The 27,221-nt window shown below is 37.9% G+C and overlaps 1 protein-coding gene across 3 annotated transcripts; it reads right to left on the bottom strand.

The window, feature by feature from the left end:
• Positions 1-786: 786 nt before the first annotated feature.
• Positions 787-21,038, bottom strand: LOC117413770 (telomeric repeat-binding factor 2-interacting protein 1-like). 3 transcript variants are annotated; one of them, XM_059000004.1, is made up of 4 exons: positions 20,819-21,038; positions 9,871-10,542; positions 8,326-8,537; positions 787-2,248 (listed from the first exon to the last, which is right to left on the bottom strand). In XM_059000004.1, exons 2-4 carry the CDS (start codon positions 10,532-10,534, stop codon positions 1,733-1,735), a joined length of 1,392 nt encoding a protein of 463 aa, XP_058855987.1. In that variant the 5' UTR covers positions 10,535-10,542; positions 20,819-21,038; the 3' UTR covers positions 787-1,732. The 3 variants fall into 3 exon arrangements, with proteins under 3 accessions (XP_058855987.1, XP_033878971.1, XP_033878973.1); XM_034023080.2 differs by having other exon boundaries at positions 8,326-8,561; XM_034023082.2 differs by having other exon boundaries at positions 8,455-8,561; positions 20,819-21,037.
• Positions 21,039-27,221: the final 6,183 nt, after the last annotated feature.

Consider the following 27,221-nt stretch of genomic DNA (forward strand, 5'->3'; position numbering starts at 1 on the left):
AAGAGCAAATATCCCACCCAGGTGTTCAGCATTGGTAGTAAATGGATAACGTTTCGGGGCTCATTCAAATGTTTTGCATGTGTTTGTATTCTAGGGTATCAGGATATTTAGATAGCAAGGAGTCAGAGTGGTGCTCAACAGGGAACACATGCTGCAGACCCCAGTGGTTCTGCATTTACAGCATTCATACGTCTGATCCACCACGAGACCACAATGCACTCTGGGATTGTTCTTATTAGAGCACTGTTATTAGTTTCAGGACTTGATGGATTTTGTTTTAAAGGGAAAACAGTTGTGTAGAAATGATTGGGGAAATTGTGATGAGATTTATTATTGGTGTAGCAGGAAACATTATCTTTTTCACTGGCCAACCCCTGTAATGGAACTTGACAAAGATTTAAAACTAACACTTAATGGCTCTTGCTTTAAACCTTTGTATCATAAATTATGTAAAAAGTTGAGATCTCTTGGTGGTTTGTACGAGGTTTTGCCATGAGAAAAGAAATGCTGTAAGTGTATTTAAAACTTTCATGACCAAATCTTAATGGTTTGATAAGGAATAACCCAGGAACCTTTACCATCTCAAATACAACATAATATATAAAATAGACTTTAGAAGGTTGTCAACAATGATTGTTACATTTACTAAAGGTTGTTTTGCATCATTTTAAATTGTTCAATTTATAAAAAAAACAAACAAATAAATAAATAAATAAAAAGGGGGGTTTTGAAGCTTATCTAGTTTAAAAAAAAAATTAAAAAAATTAATGAACACTAACAATATAAAATGCTCAATTTATTTTATTGAACACAATGAACAATTAAGAACAATGGAGAATGTCCATCTTGTCAGAGAACTATTATTTTATTTTATTTTTTACTAAAACACTTATCTTCCCCAGTGATCCCGTTAAAGCTAATGCACATTCGAACCAGGATTTCAGCTGACAAGCACAATCCCTTTGATATCCTGGTCCATTCATTTTTATGAATTGGAGGCAGAAATACAGCACCCCCTCGCTATAACGCCCTTCATTATAACGAGCATTCGGCTACAACGAACCTGGCCCCTGGACCCCCAAATAAAACATTAAAAAAAGATCATATAAACACGCACTGTCAACATCCTGGTCTGTACGCATGGCTGCAGTGAAGTCAACACTTATCTTCATAAAGGCGCGCTCTGTGTAACTATGTCTCCGAAACGAAAATCATTTTATTTTGCAACAAACCGGGAAACTTTATTGATTATTTACAAAACAGCAGTAACGCAGGCATATCTCTGTTGTGAATATAGATTGTCAAAAAGCACTCTGTTTTTTGGCTTGTTCAGCATGTGGCAAAGCAAAATTGATTAAAGAGAGAAAAAAAAAACCCACGAGGATCTGATGAACTTTTCATGTCAGATTGATTTTGAATAAAAGTTCAGCTTCCATTCTGGATTTTTTTTTTTTTTTTTTACTCCAACAGTGTATTGTTCATTTTGATTGTCCTTTCGCTGTAACGAACCCCTCGATGTAACGAACAAAAGGCTTGGACCCCAACAGGTTCGTTATAGCGAGGTTTTGGTCATCAAAAACAAAAAGAAAAGAAAAACTGAATCTGAACCAAAACAATCCAGTTTCCAAACTGCACTGAAAAATGTGAACCATTTCACAGTCTTTTTTATTTATTATTTTTATTAACATACAAAAACAACAAGAGCAAAAACAGCCTTTAATCCCTCTGCAGGTCAGGTATTGAAAAATGCCACCCTCTTGGCCACGCATTCCTCCCCATACTTGAGTATTAGAGCCTGTTTTGTGGCGGGGTCTCCTGACTGCAGATCCAGGTCGTCGTGCCGTGTCCAGAGGGGTCTCCCGTCCGCTCTGCGGCCGGTGCGCAGGTAGTGCCGCACAGCCTGGAAATCACCGCTGTTCTTCAGCAAGCTCTGCATCACGCACGCCAGGTCCACTCCAAACTCATCCATCAGGAACTGCACAGCAGCGATGGCGTCTTCCACCTCCGCCTCAGAGGGGTCGGACGTCCCCTCCTCACCCTCCTGCGTCTGGGAATCTACAATGAATGAGTCCTTGTGCATCATAAACTTAGAAAGCAAAGACACTGGGCTTTGGGGCTGCCCTAACTCAGCTCTCCCAGCCACGGGCACGCTCTCCTGGCCAGCTACAACACTCTGGGCTCCTGCTTCCTCCTGGTCTCTTGCCTCACCAGTCACTAGATCTTCTAGATCTGGGGTCTCATCACCGGACTGAAAAAATAACAGATAAAAGTAAGTCCGACAAGTGAGATAACAATACTATAACTATGCAAGAAAGATACATTCAAGATGTAGATTAGGCAGCTGAGGTGGATTCACTGGAACATATAAGCTTAATGGATGCTTAACCGTTTCAGGGCCGTAACTTCACAAGCACAATTTGATTTAATTACAGTACCGACAAGCACAATTTGAAATGGTTTATGTACGTGCTTTTTCATTTGAACACTTTAGTTCCTATAGGTAATGTTGTTGTACAGTTAAAGATGGATTCATGTTTTGATGATACAGCTGTGACATTCCGCTACTGTTTTTAAAAGTATATTTCAAGTCAAAGCTTAAGTTTTTGCAATCATATAGTTTATTATAGTGCTTACAAATACTTAATGCTTGCTGTTTAATTACTGCAATAGTAGTCTGCAATGCAATGTATACAACTGTTCAGTTAATATATTTGCATGGTTCCTGCAGCTCTCAGCTGAGCAAATTTAAGACCTTTTTAAGACCAATCTTTAGAAAATTTAAGACCCATTTTCACATCAAGTATACCAAACGTAAATACTAAAAGTGTGACTAGTTCAAATACCATCTAACAATTATTTATTCAAGCTGTATGAATTGTAAAAGAATCAAACATTTTGATGCTAGTACAATACATACAGTACCAATGCAATGATAACAGTTGATGACAAGGGTTATTGTTCAATCTTTCTTTAATCAATAGAGCAGCAGTTCATTCCAGCTGATCAACAAACAACTCAATTATATATTTATGAAATCTTAAATGACATTAAGAGCTGTCAAAGCTGAAAAAAAGCACTCACTTGACCTACGTTCTGACACGTTATAAACATTAAATTAAATATAGTTTGACAATATATATATATATTCTATATATATTTAGAATCCAGGAGAGAACATAACAGTTTGAACCATTAACATTGTTTAGCCATCAGTATCAATCGAATTTAATCTTTTAAAAAAAAAAAAAAGTCCATTGCATTTCTTACTTGTTTTTTTTCTATACATTTGGAATCACTCATTGTTTTTTACAACAACAAAGAGAGGCTCGAACGAGTGGTATTTGTGGAACTAATCCGTTGTGTTTATTATTATTATTATTATTATTTATTTCTTAGCAGACGCCCTTATCCAGGGCGACTTACAATTGTTACAAGATATCACAATTTTTACATACAATTACCCATTTTATACAGTTGGGTTTTTACTGGAGCAATCTAGGTAAAGTACCTTGCTCAAGGGTACAACAGCAGTGTCCCCCACCGGGGATTGAACCCACGACCCTCCAGGCAAGAGTCCAGAGCCCTAACCACTACTCCACACTGCTCCCCTTTATTCAGCAACACACATAGGCTACATCTAGTAGTGATTCATTTTATTTATTTTTTGTTTGGCAGACTTACACAAGGTTACGTACATAGTAAACTAAGAACTGTAAAAAAAAATAAAAATAATTATCCTTGTAAACTGATTTTCTGACAGCGTGAAGCAGCTCTCTAGAAAGTACATACCGTCTGGATCAGAGACATATAGCTATGGCCTGGAGGATGTAACAGATGATATTTTAGCTCACAACACAGAGTTCTTATCATGCACTAAGTGAGCGGGAATTTGGATCCAACATGGCACATACGGTCTTCAGTTTCATAACACTCAACGAGTTGAGAGACAACCCGGTTTCCTTGTTACAATGAACAACAAAAGCAGTGCCCACCCATTGAAAGAACGTGAATGATGCGAAGACGGCGCTTGCAGGTTTTTTTTTTTTTTTTTGGAGTGCAAGAGGAAGAAGAAAAAAAGTTAAGGTATTAAGTGGCATTTTTTTTTTTTAAAATGGGAATAATATTGTATTCATTTTTTAATACATAAAACCCAAATCCCCACAACACAATTGAGCTCGCTAGTAGTAGTATCAACTCGAGGAGACGGCAACATCTTTACAATACCGCTTAAAATAAAAATTCAAATGCCTAAAGTTTTAGACAAGTTCTAGTAGTACACAGACTTTCTGATGATCTGCATTGGTGTATGTGCTTACTACATTTCACTTCATTTGACCAAATCCTTTGTGTGACGAGTGTGCACTGATAACACTTCTTTGGTTCGGTGAATTAATAGAAGTCAGTGATGAAAAGTGCAGTCGGTTTATAGTCAAAATCTAAATCTTGAACATTTGCTGTGCCTTGTTCGTGCTGATATTTTTGAGTTTATTTGTTGTATGTTTTCATTTACTTACAATCACGTTGCTAGTGATCACTGTTTAGGGTACGGGCGGTTTCTTATTTAATATTCGGATACACATGGCAGTTTTCAGAACTTGTTTTCTGGTATCGTGTTTTTTATTTTTAAAGAAAAAAATAATTTAAAGACCTTTTTAAGACCTTCAACTGAAAATCGGTCATATTTAAGACCTTTCAAGGCCTTAAATTGAAAAACTAATTTAAGACTTTAAGGATCTGCGGGAACCCTGATTTGTAATTTACCATTTAAAAATTATAATTTATGATGGGACAGGTACAGGTTTAGTATGTGGCATTTCCACGTCTCTCAGAAGTGACCTGTAGCAATTTTCAAGCTAACAGTCAAGGGGGGGCATGCTTAGAAATGAGTCCCACACGGAAACATGGTTTAGTTTTGTTTTGTTTTATTTTCTAACTCTTCAATTACCTCTTCAGTGGTCACAATTAATGTACTTTTTACGTTCCAATAGCTGCCTGTTTTTGCAGTTTCTCTTGTTCCCTAATTTAAATGGACATTGCAACACAAACTCCACATGTTTGGTGAACTATCAATAGACAGTATACTGGGCCAGTAGAATGTGTGCGGGGCCGGTGAATTTTATATTCAACAGTCCTGATGGCTAGTGGATGGAAAAGTCCATTTCAAGCACTGTGTGTGTGTGTGTGAAGCAAAAATGTAACTTTCTGTGAATTAACCATGCATAAAGCACCATGTAATCAACACTATACCAGGTTCAGCTGCCAGAGCGGGGCTGAAGCTTCTCATCTCCTGGAGAAAGTTGCACCTCCACTCGCAGCAAAAAAGGAAATACATTAGGAAAGAAAACCACGTAATAGGCCTAATATTTATTTAGTTATAAAACAAACGCTTAAGAAGATGATTTGATCCTTTTTGTTTATTAACGAAGTATTTTAAAAGTGCAACTATTATTATTATTATTATTATTATTATTACTACTATTATTATAATCCATGTTATTATACTTTATCGTAAACGCTATTGAAGACTGTGACATATCAGATTATGTTTGAGATGTCTCTGACTAAATTTACTTATGAATAATTATATTATCTATTCATAGATAAATGTTGTGTTCATATTTGTATTACTATTAATTTATTTGGCAGACTCCCTTATCCAGGGCGACAGAGGTAACAAGTTATTACAGTATAATAATAACAGCAAGTACAAATTAAAGACAAGTACAGCTACAGTAAGACACATTTACAAATAAGTTACGGTTGCATTAAAGACCATTACAGTTAAGAGCCAGTAGAGCTCGTGCAAGAAGTGCAAAAACATTTCAGTGGAGGTGGAAATAGTGCACATATTGTAAACAATCATAGCAGGTGCCAATGCAAGCAGATCCAAAGTGCACATTGTCATTTAAATGCTGGATATGTAGACTGCATGTATAGTCAGGTTTATTTTTGCATATTAATAAACCTATTTTTAGGCAACTTGCATAATTGGAAAGAAAATGTCTCAGTGCTGCTAAATGCACCACCTGCAATCCACGACTACTGGTACTACATAAAAATCGCTGTACCCTACTTACCAGAGACACCAACAACCTCTGCCATGTTCACCCAGGCATAATCTTTCTTCTGGATCTCTTATAATCGTTCAATTTGCAATTATATAATAACGGACACTGCTGCACTTCATAAATTAACTTTTCGTCATCCATGATTAACGTGTTTTGAGGCATGTGTTTGACGTGTGTCAAGGGTGTTAACCTTGCTTCTGATGATTGGTCAGTTTCATTCCGCTCGTGACGAAAAAAAAATATAGAACAGGTTCTATTTTAGCGACGCAAAATTCTCAAAGCGACATTGCTCGCTGCTGGTGTGGATACTCCCATTTGACTACAGTGACTTCTAAATTATTCGCTCTCGTCGCTCGCGTCCAGTGTGGATACGGCATTACCATTATGCTTTGCTTGTTTGTTCAAATGTTATCTTTTCTTTTTTACTTCTCTCACTACGTTCGCTCTGTTGCCAGAAAAACACTCTGGGTAGATTTCTAGAGAATCACGCAAGTTTCTGAAAACTCTGAACTGCGGAAGTCCAGCACACACACTAAATCCATATCCCTTTAATTCACAAATCCTCGGTCACACACACAGTAACAAACACATTTAAATGAATCCAACTATAGTATTACTAATTTACATGGCTTGTCTACAGTAGGAGTCCAGTAAAGTTCGACTGACAGCTCTAGAAAGAACATGTTACAAACTAACAGAATTATGGTACTAGTCCTCAGGACTAGAGCCTTTTCAAGATCAGAATATGGTGGTGCATGCTTTGCAAGGGCGTGAGCAGTTCTAAAAAGCACTTTTAGCTTTTAAAACACAGAGGTGTTTATGGGGTGTAGTAGTTGTTTTGCTTTTGATGTGCCTTGTTTGGCAGTCTTTGTCTTCATCAGTTTCACACAGTAATAATTACTTGATTTTCCATGCTCTTTAAAAACCGACTCTCTTAAAGGCAGACGACGCTTTCACAAATGTGCCGTTCTGGCTTTTGTCATAATGGACACAAACCTTGCAGTACATCTTATTTTCTGAAGGCGTAGACTTACTGCAGCCAGGTCACATTGCGAAAGCCAGGGTACTTGAAATGTGCGCTGCCTCATATTCCTTGTGTTTGCAAATCATCGTCATTTTTTAGTTTTGTGGTATGGGGTGGGGCTCACAACACCCTGGTATAAAACTCCACATTTTTGTATAATTACTTCACACTTACTTCAAAGATGCAATACGCTGTTCACTGTATTCATCACTGTGGTTCAAATGTAAACTTCTGGTATTATAAACTAAATCTACTTTTTAGACATCAAAACAGTATCAAAACGTCAAAACTCAAAATAGCTCAAGTGAATACTTACTTCCTCACATTACGTATACTGTTTTGACGGCTAAAAGTACATTTTGTTTATACTGAAAGATCTATCTATCTATCTCTATATATATATATATATATATATATATATATATATATATATATATATCTATATAAAATTCTGTTTGGCATTATTATTATTGGCGAGTTCAAACCAGTTATCCTGTAGCTCCGCCTCTCAACAGCTCCCGCTGAAATAGTGTATTTTATTCAGTCTACGGCTCAAGTCTAAAGGAGATGGTTAGACAGTCTTTGTACAGCGAAACAGGAAATTATTTAGGCCTTTGAGAACAATTTTTCTCCTCCGTTTTCTGTTTAATAGGGTTCTTTTTTAAATGTATTTCCTGTAAGTTGCAGCGTTGTGAAATTCAGCATTGTTGTGTAGTAAGGGCACTGCCTGGGGAATGTATTTATTTTAACTGGCATCTGCCGGTGCCATTTCATAAGCTTTGCGCCTGTAAAACTTTTCAAATGATTGTTTGCCTTTTATTGCACAAACTCGCTTGTGTTTTGTTGAAAAGCCCTGTGCAGTAACTAGTTTAAGTGCACAGTTCTTTCCATTTTCATATCGAAGCCGTTTTAAAATGGAGCCGCACATTTTGCTGGTATGGCGGTTGTATGTAGTCTGAAATCTCGGCGGTTCTAGTGCTAATGCGTATCTGTAATAAAACAAAATACATTTGGGAAAAATAAAACAAATTAAAAAAAATTAAAATAATAATTTCACAGGGCTCTATTAATCACTAATTCATTGATTGTGTTCACCAAAGCAAAATCCTACAGTTACAGTCTACGTTTGTGTGTGCGTTTCGTGTGATGGGGAAAGCAGATTTGTCTAGCATTTTGTCCCTTGCACAAGAAGTTTTCCAAAATTCCACACCCCTGCTCCTGTGTAAGGCTTACCTGAAATTCACAGATTGCCAATTCCAGAATCCCCAATTTCCGGCGCTTTGCACTGCTGCTCTGTGTGAGCTGGGCGGACTCCACAGTTACCTCTTGTCCTTGAAGAATCTCCACTTCTGTGTCGCTCACCTCTTTCTCCAGGACTTCTTCCTCTTTCTCTGCTCCGTTTGTCGGCTCCTTCATTTCCTCTTGCTCCACAGCCTGGTTTTCAACTGAAGCACAAGCGGGTCCATTCACTTGGGAAATATTGAACATATTGTAAAAAGATTTCTCTCTTACACAACAGTTAGAAACAAAACATAGCATCCTTAGAAAACCACAGTTACAAAAAACAAAGTTATTTTATAGCTCAGAAAATAGTAAAATACCCCAGAACTGCACAATTTCAATGAGCCACCTCTTTCAGAATACAGAAGAGATTGCCTTTTTTTTCCTGCAATGTGCAATGGTGTTTGTGTTGACACCCAGTTTTCAAATACTTAATCAGCCGTTTAGCTATATGAATGTACTGTTACAAATTAATTGAATACTATCTTTCAATGACAATATTAACCCTTTGCGGTCCTATGTTGGACCTGGTCCGACATTGCAATTATTCCTATCAGGTCCATTGTCGGACCCTACCTGACATCACCAAAAAATCACAGAAAACGGGTTTCTAGCGCACAGAGAACATCACGGACATTTGCAGAGCTTTTTTGAGATGTTATAGTAATAAAATAATGACTTGGATCGCATTATTGAGGAGTTTGGTGATAAAACGAGTGATCGGGAGATGATTGATCGGTATGTATGACTATTATTATTATTATTATTATTTATTTCTTACATAGGTGAAAGCGATAGCGAACGAAAGGGTGGGGCGGGGCTGGAGATGCCTAGTGAGTGCTTTGTTGATATGTAGGGCGTTTTAAACCCGTTTGACTGTGGAAAAAAAATACTTTTAAACAGCGCGTCTAAAATTAACTGCGCGTGTGAAAATAAATTGGACCTGACGTGCCTGACACGCACTTAATAAATGGACTGCAAAGGGTTAACACACAAGTTTCAGTTGCTAAATATAATGTCTTCATGCAATGATGCTTAATTTGATTGTGAACTGGAGTTCTTCTGTTCTGTGGGCCAATAACCCCAATATTACCACCTTAGTGTTACAACTTTTAATCAAAATCAACATATTTGAATGCATACTACACAGGGGAAAAGACACAGAAATTAATATAGGTCAATATCAACATGATTGCATGCAAACTACACAGGGGAAAAGACACAGAAATTAATAGAGGTCAATGTTTATTTTATGGGCGCCACTGCCTATTGCGGTTACAACTGTCAACATTGGCTTTTAAGGTAGAGTAGCAATCTTTTAAAATATGTATATACAGCACTCCTCTGATATTTCAGAATTGGATATTTCATTCATTTGCTTAATTCACAGTCAGGCAATGTTTTACTGTTAGTCAGTTAGTAATATAAACTAACTGTATATTATTTTATAAACAGCACGGAGCACTATAGCACTTGTGTGTTTGAGAGCTCTCTCACCTTGCTGGTCTGATGTGTCCATGGCCTCGGTTTCCTCGAGTTTGCTTTTCTTCTTGGTGGAACATGTTGCCGCGTTGCTCGGTGTGGCTGCGAGGTCCTCAACCTGGAATGCCTCCATCCGGCCGGCCAGGTGCTTCCTATAGCGGTCCTTCATGGACTGCCAGGTGTGGCAGGTCACGGCAGCACGCTCCATCTCTTGCCAGATCTTGTTGCCCCTGACCATGCTCTCCTTGCTGCTGTGCTCCTTGAGGTATTGCAGGATTGCATCATCCTCCTCTCTGCTGTACCCAACACGCCCTGTCCAGCACAGGCCACTGCTTGTAGAATCAGCTCGCTCCTGCTGGGTCGACCCCAACCTGTACCCCTCCAGGTCCAGCCTTTCGTTTTTCTCCACACAGTCGAGGATGTACTGCATGGAGAAGTATCCCGGAGCAGCGACCCCACCCTGCTCCTTTGGGTCAGCCAGGGATATTGCACCCGGCTCCTGTATGCGGCACATCACCCCGCCCCCCAGCTTGATTACAGGCAAGATGCGGCGCTTGGCATTGCCAGGTCTGATGAAGAAACGCAAGGGGCAACCTGTATCGTCAACAAAGAGGGTCATGGTGTGAGGGGTGGGGCAGTGCTGCTTCTCCCTGGACGAATCACACTCTATGCACTGCATCCTCCTACCTGTCAGAAAGCGAGACACTGAAATCAGGCATTGTCATCAAGGTGGTTTTACTTGCAGTCTAGAAGCTTATTCATCTTTTAACCCAAACCTTTTTGGCAAAAAGAGCCACTCGGGAGTTCTTATAGCTATACAACTAGCTCTCATGTTCTGCTCATTGAATACTGTTTGAAACACAACCATTTTCAATTTTGCTGCAATTTCACTGTACATGCATACATTCAAGATTACAGATTGCCACTGCAGTCTTTTAGAACTAAAAAACTTACATGTGATCCTTCTAAACAGCCCTATTGAGGATCTGAAGGAGCCATAGAGGGCTCAAGAGCCATCTGTCGGGCAGGCCTAACCAGTTGCCATACAGCTGCACTCATTCTACGGGGCTTTCTGATGATCAGAATTGTGTACTAGACTAGTTACTACAAAATCTACTGCAGCAAAAGATTATCTACAAGTGTTAATTTCAGAAACAAAAATAATAGGAACAAACTCAAATACTGCACTCTGTCACCCAAGAGGAAGCACATTAGGGGTTGTAGGGCGTTTGAAACCAAGCAATGGTATAACTTGCTTGCCATTTGTGTAATGAAAGGTTCACAATCAGGGTGTACAGTTACACAGACCATTAACTTAAGCCACGTTAAGCGTTTTTCACATTAAGCGTTTTAGGATGTCCCATAACGCAGGGACGCTGCTGCACCCTCACATGCCGAGGGAGAGGTGTGGTGGAGGGATGGCCGCACCGGCACATTTTCTCATTAACTTTAGTTTATGAATAAGCATTTGCACTGTCTGCAATGAAGTCATAAATCAACTGTTTCAACCAATTAGTACTGCCGTGTGGGTGCTGGCATTTACTGTTTCAACCAATTAGCACCAAGCATTGCTATGCGAGCGTTCATTGTTTCAACCTATCATTGATAGTATCAGTACCAAGCACTGTCATGCGAGAGACAGCGTTTACTTACAAATATATGTCCTGACCGCAGCTGGTTTCGCTGTGATAACTGTGCTTAACAATGTTGGATGGCAAAACATTAAAAATAAATATCTAACTTCCAGAACCACATTTAAAACAGTCGCGAATAAAGGATATTTAACTGTTATTGTGTCAATATTTTTCTCAATAAACAAACCATAACCTTCCTACGTTTCTTTATACTAGAGTAAAGACCAAACCACGTTCTGTATGCCACTTATTTTAATTAACCCAAAGAACTCGTACTCTAACTCTGTATTTCTAGTGCTGCGGTCTTCTCTGTCATTAAGGAAATTGTTAAGCAAGGCAGACTAACAAAGTAACCTTACGGCTGTTTTAATGGATGTATTACTGTGTTTCTTGCCACAGCATGACAAACTGCCCTTTTCATTTTTAGTAGTAGATCGTTTTTCCATTGACCATTGTTGATTGTTACAATTTGACTTAAAGTATTGTAATTGAATGGGGGAAGTTCAAAAATGAGTGTTTTGCATTGTTGATTAATACTGTAACAATCAAGACACACTGAATGCGTCCTACCTGAGCACAAAGTAACGGAGGAGTTCCAAATTGTAAAAAAAAAAAAAAAACCATTTAAAAGGAAGGAAGGAAGGGGAGGGGGTGAAACTACTGTATATTACTGTACTACTAAGATAAAACAATTCAAATAAAAACAAAATCTAAAAAAATCAATTTATAGCGATATTGACTTAAATCTTTCACTCTAAAGAATTGCTCACAGAAAAAGCAACACGTTGACTAACTAGCTCATCACTCTAACAGGGTTATTGCTCTGTATCATCAGATTGCAATTTAAACAGCGCCCCTTTTAATTCAAACACATATGCTAATTAATACTTCAAGTTTAACAAGCTATGTGTATCCAGACACAATCTGTATTTTATGAAATCAGCGGTGTGTAGTGTAGTGACTACAGCGAGAGGAAAGCCACCTGTTTACATTAAGGAATGTACAGCTACAAAATATTTGAGCTCCATTTAATCCAGCCCATGGTTAAACAATGCTAATTCAGTGTTCGCGCTAGGCTGTGCCATTGCGCCATTGCCCCCCTGAAATAAAAAATGTCCCGCTGAATTTCTCGCAACGCGCCCGTGTGTCCCCCTTCCCAGACGAGACGCAATACCAATACGCAGTATATTAATGCATTTTGTATTAACATGACATGTCTGACGACAGGTTAATCTTCTTTACTTGTTTGTTTACACTTGCGTTTTCACAATTAAACTCCTGTACTTTTATTCTCCAGTCCAGTAGAATGCGCTCACACCCTCTCTGGTTACAGTGAGTTTCACAGTAAAGCCTGGACGACAATATCACTCAGGCTTGTTTAACAACATGGCCCGGCGCAAATATAACCTTGTATCCCTGTTACACCTGACCATTACTTCTGGAAGAATAAGTAATCAGCTTCGGCAGTGACTGTTGAAATGTAGGCTATTATATTTGTGCTTAAAAATACTGTGAAATTCATCTGCTGTTAACTTATCTATTTGCTAGACAAAATCTCTGTCTGATGTTTGGAGATATGGAGTGATCTAGCAAGTGAATGGGAGAAATTTGAACTTGTGCGTACTGCAATACAATTTATAGACGAAGTGCAGTAGATTTGTGAAACGAAAACCGCATCGATCAAAAAAATAAAGTAGCCTACAGTAACGTTATAAAATATGTGAAATGTGTCTTTTCTATGACAAAAAATGCTACAATTCAGGACCAAAATAATTCAGTTTGTGTTAAGCACCAACTGCAACTTGGCCATTTCGCCGATAGGCCTATAACGGCATGATAAAATATAATATATATATATATATATATATATATATATATATATATCTTGAATTGAGATAACACAACTGGAAACGGAATAAAGGAAATTATTATGTAATACAGTTCACGTGCAGTCACGGTTTTGGCAAGTAGCATTTTCAAAACCATATCATTATGTGCAGTATTAAAATGTAGCAAATCCACAAAACCAACGAAACAGGGCGTTCAGTGGATACACGACTAATTTACATATTAAATATGTACGTTATAAATAAACCCTGTTGTTTAAATGTCATATAAACAGTTAAGCCGTTACTGCAGTCTGTCTTTGGGATAAAAAAAAAAAAAATACATATTTAAAAAAACCAAAAGCTTGGTCTTTAACTCATTTTATTTCCTGTGTGCGTTAATGCCTGCAAGTCGATTTCATTTCCAAATACATAATGTATGGCCAAGCAGAAACCGAAGTATTGTCATGCGGTCTAGTTTGACAAGCCGTTATGTCTGGTGTGAGAGTTTTTAGCTTTCAATCCAGTTAAAAAATATGGATTGTTGGCTCAATACTAGTACATTACTAGCAAAGGGCGATCAATAAGAAATACCGTTAAACGCAAAAAATGTCTTGCGCCTGAAGCTGTCCAATTTCTCTGCCATCATCAGTGATTTGAGTGGTAACAAGCAGGGACATCCATCACACTGATACTAGGTAAGCGCTTTATTATTGTTTTAATTAGCAACAGTACTGTACGTTTTAGTCACCAAGAATTAAAAAATGCCAGTATGTTTTCGTAATGAGGTCAGCTATAGAGAGCCGTGGATAGTGAACTTTTCTTTGCCACATTTTCTGTAATTTTATTGTCCATAAAAATACATGAATGCCATTTGCTATCATGGAATAGTCCTACGTCATTTCTGAGTTACTGAGTTTAGCACAGAGGCTTCTTTGATTTTAATTAATTAGTAATTACAATAAAATGATGTTGATGTTTCCAACAACTAGAAACCTGTTTGAGGGACTATCTTTATCCAAAAGTAAATATAATATATTTTTTCCCTATTATAATACTGTAACTTTTATAATTTTATCCATCACACACTCCAAGGCTTGTGTGTTTTGTTGTATCATGTTATTGTACAAACCTTTTTTTCTGTTTTCATTTTATTATGACTATCTCAGATGGGGGTATGCGGTGGACTACTTTTTTGGAAAGGGGTATGCAGCTTAAAAAGATTGAAAACCCCTGTTCTAATGTGATCTGGTACAATGAATATCCTCTACTCAGTGATACACCAGCGTCACTGTGACACATTTCCCAATATTTTCCCCAACAGTGACAGTGAGTATTGTAGAGACACCTTGGTTGTATCTACAGTTTTGCATTTTTATTTTTTGTTCTTCAGAAACAAAAGGTCAGTAAACTCTGCTGGCATATTTAAAAACAAACAAAAATAAGAAATGGTGGTTGGTTCTGAATTATCAAACATATTGACCCCCTCACTGAAGAAAATGTCCCCCTAAAATTTAGAGTGGGGGCCACATTAACCCTCAGTCTGGAAGTCCTGGAGCAAACTCTGTAATTACAGCTTTAAAGACAGGCAAAGAGAACCAAAATAAATGTCAGAATCTACCAACCCTATATTAATAAGTAACAGTTACTACCAAATGCCTCTAAACAGTAGTGCACTGCTTTCGTACTAGCCTTTAAAATTGTAACTTTGTTTCCTGATGCGTCTACAGAACTAATTGAAGTGATTGTGGTATATAAGGCAGAACCTTCGAGTAGCAGGTGTCTGTACCTCCTGTACATACTGATAGAACGTGTCTATTTTGGGGCTCATCTTTGTTGATTTTTTCTGTGTACTTTGTATTTGTATATTAGTTGGCCATCTGTAATGAAAAAACGCTGGCACTGTCTCCGAAAATTAACCTTTCCTCCACTGTTCCCTTTAAGTGCATCTGCATGTGTTTGGATTGTGATGTTGCACATAATATCAACAATAAACCCAAGGCAGAATTACACTCTGTTTAGTTAGCTAAACAGTAAATAGCTCTAACACTTTTAGTCAAATCCAGAATGACATATTTGGTCTCATTTAGACACAATCAGGCTACTTACACACACTGCAGTTGGCTTGACAACGTATTTCCAAACGGCACTCGTTGTGGTTGTGTGTTGTACACACCCACCTTTCATTACTGAAGGGAGTGCACTGTCTGTTTAAACAAACCACTGAGCTCAGGCCATCATTACATGCCGATCGGGAGGGTTTGTGTGACAACATGGAGTTGTGTTTCTGAGTTTTTGTTTTGTTTATGCTTTTGGAAGAAAGTACTGTATGTAATCGATCGAGAGCTCATCAAGCACGGCTATGCTCTTTTCTGCAAAACCAGCAAAGATGCCATTTTGTTTTTTTTGCACTGCTAAATACAGTGGCGACAATCTGCAGTACCATGATGGTAGATCGAAACACGGGCGATCTTCCAACCAGAAGGCTGGTGGGAACGACTTCAGTGGTTTCCAAATGACTGGATAAAAAATGTACGCATGTCTAAGGAGTTGTATATGTGTCTGTCATTTACTGAGACATTTCCTGGAGGCGTTTGGGGATAGGAATTGTCCCATATTGTTTTATTTAAGTTGCAAAACCAAAAATAATTTTTTTTCTTACAACAAAATATTGTACAACTGTACTTTAAATATAAAAAGTAACGAACTCAGTTAACACAGGCAGGCGCATCACACAGGGCGAGGCAACCCACACACACACGGCGGGCGGGTGCGAACCCAGGACCTTTCGCACTAAAGCATAGCACCGATACCGCTGTACAAAAGAGCCGGCTCCATTGCAAGGAGCGTACAACGGGCACATGTCTGTGTGTGCGATTACGTCACATACCAGCCCTACTGCTGCCGTGCCTTCCCCTGTGCACGCTGCAGTATATTATACTTATGCACTATTTACCATTGTTAGGAATTTACTATTCATCAATATTACAAAATCAACTTGGCTCATTAGGCACCTATATGTATATAATTTTTTAGCCATGTTTATCACATGGAAATGTCTGCTAAACAATGACATCATTAGTTGCACAGAAATCCACTGAACACCAACTGCGGTTGTTTTAGTGCAGTTATAACACACACACAGTTAGTGCGCATTAATTAACCGAACTGAATTAATAACTGCACTCGATACTTGCTCTGAAAAGGATTAACTAGTGCGGTTGTCGCTGCCCTTTGTAACCAAACTGTGTGCGTCTACAAACCGTATTAAGAGCAAAAGGTGAACTCACAACCGCATTTAGCCTGTGTGTGTACGTAGCCTTAAATTAGCAGTATTACACACACGTTTTACCCATGTTTAGAAGAAAATATATGTAGTCTGCGAACAACAAAACACATTGACGAAATAAAACTAATAGGCTAAAGGTATTAAATGTAGCTGGTTTTATTTATTTAAGCAGTTATTAGAAAACGTGGTATATGTAGCCTTCATATTAGTATTAAACGGTTTATTGATATGATGGTGTTCAAGGGGAGTGTTTTCGGCGTACGTAGCTATAGGGTTTTGGTCTTGAAAGTGAGTGTTTTGAATGTGAATTCAAAGCGCAGCAGAGTGTTTTGAACGTACACTCATTGCACTCTAGAGTGTTATCAACATGCATTCAAAACACTCTAGAGTGTTATAATGGGGAGTTTCCTACCCGGTACTGTTTTTAAAACTATATTTGAAATCAAAATGTAAGCTTTTGGGGTTATTGTTTTTATATATAGTCGTTTTTGAATAGGCTACATAATAATTGCAAATACTAGACTGCAATGGTATTTATACAGCTGTTTAGTTTGTGAATAGACCTACTAAACGTGTCGAAGAGAATGAAAGCATTTTAGTGCTGAAGATTACAGAATGTGTCTTATTCCTTACAAAACTAATTTGGTCTGTGCATATTTTAATGGTGAAATGCACCAAAAATGACAATTTTGTATATATTTAAATACTGCCCGAAGGTGCCTCCCCCCTTTCATTTTCAGTACCCCCCCATTTTAAATTTGTTTCCACATCTCGGCCGTAATGTGATTAGGGTCGATTGGGGTGTACCAGTGACTTAAGCCTAGGACACACGAGTGCGGCACCGCTAGCGGGGAGTGGCAAAATGCCACACATATCGCACACCTTTTATTTCAATTACAGTGAACACACATTGACGAAAGAATGACGTTGCGGAAAAGTGTCACAGCGGCAGAGTTTTAGAACGGCAAACATTTTCCCAGCAAATCTGGGTCTAGCCAATCAGGTCCATGGTGTGGGATACATCACGTCTTGATGAACTCGAATATCCATCAACATGGAGGAGCTACTGATAGCTGAAGTTTCTCAGCATCCCGAGCATATAAAAATAAGAATTTCAAGGACAGTGGTTATGGGTCTATTGTATGATCCAAAACAAATACTAACCACTTACACCCCGAATTAATACAGTTACTTGACAACCTGTATCATTTGTCAGATATACATGTCAATAACCAGTTTCCAGCCGACTGATTATTGTGTATACACTTCGGAAGAATGTGATCCTTTTTTTCCTTAATAATAGCAGCTCCTATACAACGTATAACTACAGATACAGTACCACAGTCCAGTCTTGTTGTGCGGTGCTGAATATATAATAGCCGTTTCTTTGTAGAAAAAGGCTTTCACATTGTATCCCAAAATAAATATATTTTACATACATATCCTTAGGTAAATAAAAGGCAAATATTTCTGAGTGGTGTTCTGATATGGGAACTTATAACGTTAGATCCTGATAATTTCTGGAGATGGACATGGTCGTTCACTCTGGGTTCAAACAGTAAAAGTTCAAGAATAATATACATTTTTGGGTGTTGTTGTACAGTGCTGGGAGGTGGTGAGCTGTCTATTTTTTTTTTTTTTTTTTTTTTTTTTTAAATGGACGCTTCACAACGTTGATACGTGTCCACCAAGCAAAGCGGCCCTGCTTTGCTCCTCGCAAGCGGTGCCGCGCCGCTGATGTGTGTCCTAGGCTTTAATCTGCATCAAGTGGACTAAAAAAAACAATCCTGCAGATCTGTACTGTTAGGCCCTGTCCACACTACATAACCGATCTCGAGAACCGTACTCGAAACCGCTCTAATTAATCCAGCTCAAAGCGTCCACACTGAAGTACCGTTTCATGTTTAGTCAGGCTTATTGCGTCCACACACCATTAGAATAGTTCAGTTACAATTCCCAGCAGCGCAACGAACCGTGGAAATTAATACGATAGTATCCCACCATGCACTGTATTGTATTTTAAAATAATGTGTTATGCCCCATATTAACATAGATCGATATTGCTAAAATCCATATTGCAGACACACACACAATGTGCATTTATATGGACTACACTAGAACCGCCGCGGTTACATACTCATACCTACAATCGCCGACGGCAGTCATTATCACGGTATATTTTAAACATCATCAATATTAAAATGAAAGACAAACTATTACTTGTACTGTGATTCTGGAAATGTATTTTTGTTTACGACTGTATGTCGCCCTGGATAAGGGCGTCTGCTAAGAAATAAATGATAATAATAATAATAATAATAATAATAATAAATATAACAAGTATTGTGGAAAAAGTAAATCCGAACACACACACAGGTAGGGTTTGAAGTTTTCAGGGTTTATTTTTAATCAGGTGAAGTCCCTTTAAACAAATTGAGCAGATTCTGTTTTATAATTAAACTCAGAAAAAGCTGTTAATTACAAAATAATCTTTGTTTTTACCTTCATATCTTGCCTGAGCCTAATTCTGGTCCTCTTAATTTTATTTCAAACAGCGCTGACAAATTACGTAATTTGTTCATCCGCGATCCTACTTTTAACTCGCATTTCATTTTTGCAGTTGCCTAATTTAACGTTGTGTTTTTGTTATTTTCCCCACTAGTTTAATTAACAGAGATGTCCTGACAGATTATTTGAAGCATAAACATGAATACCTAATGCGGAATGTACACTGATAGCAAGTCCTTCAGGCGCCTGCTCTGAGTATTTCGCCAAACATACCACAAAGCATTTGGGGATATTGGAGGATACACAAAAAATGTAGTTTGGTTTTACAGCGTCCACACTTCTGATAAACCGCAGTACCTGATGCGATCTAATTAGAACCGGACTCAAGACTACCTCCTCACGTGGTCTCGAGTACGGTAAATGCTCCGTAGTGTGGACGCTAACCGTATTTAGCACTTTTAAGACGGCTTAAATGCAACTAATACGGTTTAAATACATAGTGTGGACAAGGCCTTAGTCCTGATTGCAGCGTACCAAAAAGCAAGTGGTTTAGCTAGTCTGAACAAGTTACAAGTGCGGATGGAAATTCACAATTTAAGGTGTAAAGACAAACTCAGACATCTTGTACATTGTCATTACGAACATTTGATTAAAAATATTGAGGATATTTAAAGCACAGACAAAAAAAAAAGAAGCAAATACAGTAATACATATAGGCCTATTAATGATAAAAGCGTAGTTTATTAGGCTACATTAATACATATTCTTAATCTAATCTTGTGCACATTCCACACTAGCGGATCATACTTGCATTATTCCTGCACTGACACTGAACGTTAAAATCTAAATGTGTTGTTTATATAATACAAATGAAACATGTTTCAGTCAGTTAAACTGAATACATCAAACGTGCACTTATTATTATTATTATTATTATTATTATTATTATTATTATTATATTTAAATGAGTATCTTATTGTGTGGCATTTTAATACACTTTTTGCAACATTTTTATGAATAAAACAAAACCAGTCTTCAGAATATTTTGTTCCTCAACCATAATAAATGAGAAAAAAGAAAAAAGAAAAAAGGTGCCGCATATTTAGATTTAAATATTGTACATAGTTCCGTATTCTGTTACATGTTAGTGAAGCCTTTCACTTGAGACACTGGGTTATGCGGGTCTACAGTACAGTGCACGGAGCATGACGCGCTTCATGCGACTCGGCACCGGCGTGCGAACCTTACTGAACAAAATGCTTCAAAAGCCTTCACTGCCATTTTAATAATTTTCAGACGTCATGGAATAACGGAGCTGTCTTTGTTTTAAAATGTGCTGTATAAACGTAGGACGAGCAAGCGTACTGAGTTAGTCTTATACTTCATAGCACTAAGTTAGTCCACCTGAACAGGATAAGCTCACGTCTGCTTTGGTACGCTGCAATCAGGGTCTTGTTTAGTCAGATTTAGCGGATGATCCACCTGTGGTGATTATCGTCTGGTACGTTGCAATCGGCATAAACAAGTGTACTAACTTTAGTGCAAATGGACTAAACCTGCTTAATCCGCTAGTTAAACACATCAAGTGGACTAACTTTGGTACGCTGCAATCAAACCACTTAATGTTTACATTCAAACCACTCCCCACAGAACAGATGTCCCTCCAAAGGAATGGCAGTTACCTCATACTGCACATCAATACTCACCCTATAACTCCTATAAGAGCTGTTTTCTATAGCTGGTGTGTCCTGTGCTAGATAGCAATGTGTTAATTATAAAAAAGCAAATAATCTGGAATTTCTTTTAACTTGTTTTGTTAATTTCACAGAAGCAGCCGTACTTCAGAACTGCATAAACGCGCAAGACTGTGCGGGAGATTTGCAGTCAACATCCGGTACGATGGGCGTGGCCGAGTGGCCCACCAGTTTGAAATATAGAGCACTTTCACATCCGGCGAAGCTGATTGACGGCAAGGGAATGCGGCGCCATATTGAGACCCCGGCTGAAAAACCTTGGGATTGATGAAAAACCTTAACCTAGAGCACTATTTTGTTTTTTTGTTTTTTTTCACAGGGGGTATTTTTGCACATGGCTGACAACTACGCCACTGACCTAGACTTAAGGGCTATGCACACCGGGAGCAAAGCAAACGACACAAATACAGCACTTGTACATAAAAAAAAACACAACTGTATTTGTCATGAATAGAAAATAAAGTTTGTGGAGATAAAATAAAACAAATAAATACTCTGGGTACACCACACATTAAAAAAAAATACATTTAACAGTGAATGTTTCTATATGATCTGGTTTAGCATGTAAATTATTCAAAAATAATACATCTACACATATTTCTTTGTAAATACTGAGAAAATTAGTTTAATATACTTGTTTTTATTGATTTTCAGTTTTAATAAAATCTTCAGTTAGTGTGTGAATATGATTATTATTATCAGTCATTATTAAAACAAAGAAGCGTCATTTTGCAGAAATACGAAACCAGTGTGTGGCGCTCCCCGTCACTGACTAAAATTACAGTGCAATAAAGAGAGTGACATACCATCAATTTCCAATTGTTGTGTTATTTCTTACCATATGGTGTCTTTCTTTGTATTGTCTTTATAACCACTGACACTGGCATCATAAAGAACATTATATTTTTCGACTTTGATAATTAAATTCTCATTGATGTCCATTTCTCTTTTATTTCTGTGGTAATTTCTGTGTGAATTAGACAGTGACAGTCTGACAGCCTCTCCTTCGACTCTCTCGAGTAATGACGTGTGCGTACAGAAACATAGAAGGCTCGCGCTGACAAACCGTCAGTTTGAGACAACAAGGCAATTCTATCTAAGGGGGAAATGGGGGAGTTAGCGTAGCAACTACAGGAATACAGAATGGTAATGTATGAGGTCTATATTAAATAAAGCTTCCTTAATGATTTTATTGTAGATCACTGTATTGACTTAGTCCTTGAGAGAGGCTGAACTTCCATCGGAACGTGGAATGAAGGATGATGTTCACCCCTCGTCTCTGTAAGTCGCTTGGGATAAAAACGTCTGCTAAATGACTAATTCATAACAATGTTTTGAAAAAAGAAATCAAGTCTTACCAGGTAAATACCGCCGTTGACAATCTGCATTATTTAAATGATCATTACATTGTGTTTGAATAGGATTGAATAGGGAATCCTCGGTATTACTATGACAATTCGAATTGTTGGAATTATACTAATGCAATGTTTCTGAACCGATAGTTACTCTCGTCAAATCTAAAAATGTATGAAGAAAAACATAAGCAATGAAGGAGGATTGGTCATTTTAAAATCAGCCCTACATTGTCCTCATTCTGGCTGAGGAGACACAGTGCTGTTTTCGGTGCTGCCTGGTTAAACCCTTGTCTGTGCTTTCCTATGTCTCGATGTCACACTTACATTTGTATTTAGAGAACTGCTTAGCCTGTAATCTACTGTAATATGTGAACTTGTATTGCACTGACTGCTAAATAGAGTCTCTAAATTGGATGGTTGAAGAGAAATGGCCACTATAGATATGAAATGGATTCCCACAATGGCCAATGTCAGACTCATAATGGCTGTTTGTGTTTTCCATGGCACAGAAAATGGTGAATGTGATTTTTTACATGATATATTTTCTTAAATGCATTGGACAGTAGCTTGCATTCCATTTAACCTGTTTTTTTAGAACACATTTTTCCATGGAGTTTATATAAAGCATTCTGTTGGACACTAATAGACTGATATGCACAGTAAGTGGTTTCCAAGCCCCAGACCTCACAATGGATCAAGTGAAGATGCTACTGTAGATGTACAACCTGATAGTATGGGCTTGAGGTTTGAGAACTGCTTTTGCAAATAAGACTGCCAAGGTAAGATTCTAGAGGACATCACCTTAAATTTATTGCAGCCTTTAATGTGTAAAATAAATGAAGCAAACACACAAGGAATTAATAACCTATTAGGATACAAGGTTGTGTTACCAAACATCATGTCTGTCTGTAGAACCATATATCAAATAAAATATGGACAAGAAACCAAGTTTAGTACAGTATTGTTTTTATTATTTTGTTAAAAGTAACAAACCACATCATTATATCCTGTCTTATCACACACATAAAACATAAATGAAACAGAAGTATTATAAATCATAAATATTACACATGAACTACCAGTAAATTTTTTCAGTATAGCTGATTCTACAAATACAAAATTATTAATGTAATGAGTACAGAATATCTAAATTGTGCTTCACATGCTGCAGCACATCTGTGCCTCATCCAGTCCTGCTCGGTTTTGAGATTGCTTCATGTGACACTGAAGTCTTCTATACTCAATGGGGTTTAAAGCCATTATGTTAACATTTCTCTGCTGTAAGAAATCTTGCATTTCACTAGCAGCATGTGGTTGGTCATTATCCTGTTGCAACGTGACGTCAAGAATAGAACATTTATGAGTTAATTATTATTTTATGTACAGTGCCCCTTGCATTTATGGTGGTGCATTGTCACATGATCCTGGGCACTGACTCCCCATGTTTGTGCTTTACAAATGCAGAGCTGTAACCTGAAACCAAGTGTTTGAGATAAAACCCTATAATTCAAATTTAATTTGACAAAAATACTGGTTTCAGAGACCCTGATAAGATCCAACTTTAGGTAACTTAGTTGGAGATGTAGTGTGAACAGGATTGCCAACCTTGCAAGTTTGTTTTTACTGATACTTTCACTCATTTAAACAAAATATGAAATATAAATTAGGCTATTTTTATGTACTTACATTTCTTTGTGTCTTATTTGCTTCTTATGGTTACACATGGACATTTGCAGACTGTATTATTTACTTTGTTGGTCTGCAGCTGGTGCTGTTTAACAGCAGTCTTGCTAGTCAGAATTCAATCCATAATATCTGTACAGTTGATTTCATACATCTGTTTTTACCTGAAAAACTCATTCCAATTCTGCAGTACTGTGTGTCAAAGCTAGCATATTAATGGCAAACTTGGCTCTCCGCAAGGTGAAGACAAGAGCACACTTTTGTGCCAGTATTCATCAGCCGCCAGATCCTATCCAAGATCCATCAAATCAGTCACTTGGTACTGTATAAATTCATTTTTAGGCTATCCAACATATTTCGAAGAACCATCTGTGGGGAAAAACATTGCCACCTCACTCTGCTTTGGCTACTTGATTGAAGAACGCATACTAATTTCAGCAAAGTATAGTTACTCAGTATTCTTTTGCTATTTTTCACTTACATCGTATAAAAGGTGTAGGTATGGGTCATTTGAGCTGATTGGGAAAGCTGCAAAGAACCTCGGAGTAACCCTGGACCCCTGCCTCTCCTACTTCCAGCACATCTCCACTCTAGCACGTACCTGCCGATTCTTCCTGAGCAACATACGAAGAATCTGACCCTTCCTCACAAACTACTCCTCCAGGCCCTGGTACTCTCCTGCATAGACTACTGCAACTCCCTTCTGAATGGCCTCCCTGCGTCCGCCACAGCTCATCCAGAACTCTGCTGCTCGCCTGGTGTTCTCTCTGCTTCGCTTCTCCGACGGTAATCCAGTGGCTCCCGATCACCGCTCACATCCAGTTCAAGACTCTTGTACTCACCTACTGATGCCTTGACCAGACTGCACCCAACTACCTCCAGACCCTCACCTCCCAGCCTGCACTACAAGGCTGGCTATACTTCCTCTACGCTCCCATGCCTCCAGAGACCTCTCCTTCTCCACCCTCACCCCGCAGTGGTGGACAACCTTCTTATGGAGATCAGGACTGCCCAGTCCCTGACCACCTTCTGGTGCCTCAAGACACACCTTCAGGCAACACCTGTAAAACTCAACTCTTCCCTTCTGGACAATATAGCACTCTGCCTTTAATGCATGGAGTAGTGGTTAGGACTTTGAACTCTTAACTGGAGGATTGTGGGTTCAATCCCTGGTGGAGTACACTGCTGCTGTACCCTTGAGCAAGGTACTTTCCCTAGATTGCCCAACTGTATAAATGGGTAATTGTATAAAAAAAAATAATAATGTGTTATCTTGTAACAATTGTAAGCTGCCCTCGATAAGGGCGTCTGCCAAGAAATAAAATAATGCACTTAGCAGTTCCCTATTTTACTGTATTTAATCCCGCAATTAACCCAATCTCTAGTATTTTGTATTTCACCTACACTCGTATCTAACCCTGATGTAACTATCAAAGCAAACGACACAAATACAGCACTTGTACATAAAAAAAAACACAACTGTATTTGTCATGAATAGAAAATAAAGTTTGTGGAGATAAAATAAAACAAATAAATACTCTGGGTACACCACACATTAAAAAAAAATACATTTAACAGTGAATGTTTCTATATGATCTGGTTTAGCATGTAAATTATTCAAAAATAATACATCTACACATATTTCTTTGTAAATACTGAGAAAATTAGTTTAATATACTTGTTTTTATTGATTTTCAGTTTTAATAAAATCTTCAGTTAGTGTGTGAATATGATTATTATTATCAGTCATTATTAAAACAAAGAAGCGTCATTTTGCAGAAATACGAAACCAGTGTGTGGCGCTCCCCGTCACTGACTAAAATTACAGTGCAATAAAGAGAGTGACATACCATCAATTTCCAATTGTTGTGTTATTTCTTACCATATGGTGTCTTTCTTTGTATTGTCTTTATAACCACTGACACTGGCATCATAAAGAACATTATATTTTTCGACTTTGATAATTAAATTCTCATTGATGTCCATTTCTCTTTTATTTCTGTGGTAATTTCTGTGTGAATTAGACAGTGACAGTCTGACAGCCTCTCCTTCGACTCTCTCGAGTAATGACGTGTGCGTACAGAAACATAGAAGGCTCGCGCTGACAAACCGTCAGTTTGAGACAACAAGGCAATTCTATCTAAGGGGGAAATGGGGGAGTTAGCGTAGCAACTACAGGAATACAGAATGGTAATGTATGAGGTCTATATTAAATAAAGCTTCCTTAATGATTTTATTGTAGATCACTGTATTGACTTAGTCCTTGAGAGAGGCTGAACTTCCATCGGAACGTGGAATGAAGGATGATGTTCACCCCTCGTCTCTGTAAGTCGCTTGGGATAAAAACGTCTGCTAAATGACTAATTCATAACAATGTTTTGAAAAAAGAAATCAAGTCTTACCAGGTAAATACCGCCGTTGACAATCTGCATTATTTAAATGATCATTACATTGTGTTTGAATAGGATTGAATAGGGAATCCTCGGTATTACTATGACAATTCGAATTGTTGGAATTATACTAATGCAATGTTTCTGAACCGATAGTTACTCTCGTCAAATCTAAAAATGTATGAAGAAAAACATAAGCAATGAAGGAGGATTGGTCATTTTAAAATCAGCCCTACATTGTCCTCATTCTGGCTGAGGAGACACAGTGCTGTTTTCGGTGCTGCCTGGTTAAACCCTTGTCTGTGCTTTCCTATGTCTCGATGTCACACTTACATTTGTATTTAGAGAACTGCTTAGCCTGTAATCTACTGTAATATGTGAACTTGTATTGCACTGACTGCTAAATAGAGTCTCTAAATTGGATGGTTGAAGAGAAATGGCCACTATAGATATGAAATGGATTCCCACAATGGCCAATGTCAGACTCATAATGGCTGTTTGTGTTTTCCATGGCACAGAAAATGGTGAATGTGATTTTTTACATGATATATTTTCTTAAATGCATTGGACAGTAGCTTGCATTCCATTTAACCTGTTTTTTTAGAACACATTTTTCCATGGAGTTTATATAAAGCATTCTGTTGGACACTAATAGACTGATATGCACAGTAAGTGGTTTCCAAGCCCCAGACCTCACAATGGATCAAGTGAAGATGCTACTGTAGATGTACAACCTGATAGTATGGGCTTGAGGTTTGAGAACTGCTTTTGCAAATAAGACTGCCAAGGTAAGATTCTAGAGGACATCACCTTAAATTTATTGCAGCCTTTAATGTGTAAAATAAATGAAGCAAACACACAAGGAATTAATAACCTATTAGGATACAAGGTTGTGTTACCAAACATCATGTCTGTCTGTAGAACCAT

This window comes from Acipenser ruthenus, chromosome 25 (genome assembly GCF_902713425.1).
Source record: "Acipenser ruthenus chromosome 25, fAciRut3.2 maternal haplotype, whole genome shotgun sequence".
Classification (NCBI taxonomy): domain Eukaryota; kingdom Metazoa; phylum Chordata; class Actinopteri; order Acipenseriformes; family Acipenseridae; genus Acipenser; species Acipenser ruthenus.

What these genes read in the sequence shown, in the direction of transcription:
- LOC117413770 (XM_034023080.2), bottom strand. Translation starts at nt 10,534, where the DNA reads ATGCAGTGCATAGAGTGTGATTCGTCCAGGGAGAAGCAGCACTGCCCC. An exon ending in GGACACATCAGACCAGCAAG is followed by an intron (nt 8,562 to 9,870) that starts GTGAGAGAGCTC and finishes ATATTTCCCAAG; the next exon opens with TGAATGGACCCGCTTGTGCT. An exon ending in TGGCAATCTGTGAATTTCAG is followed by an intron (nt 2,249 to 8,325) that starts GTAAGCCTTACA and finishes TTATTTTTTCAG; the next exon opens with TCCGGTGATGAGACCCCAGA.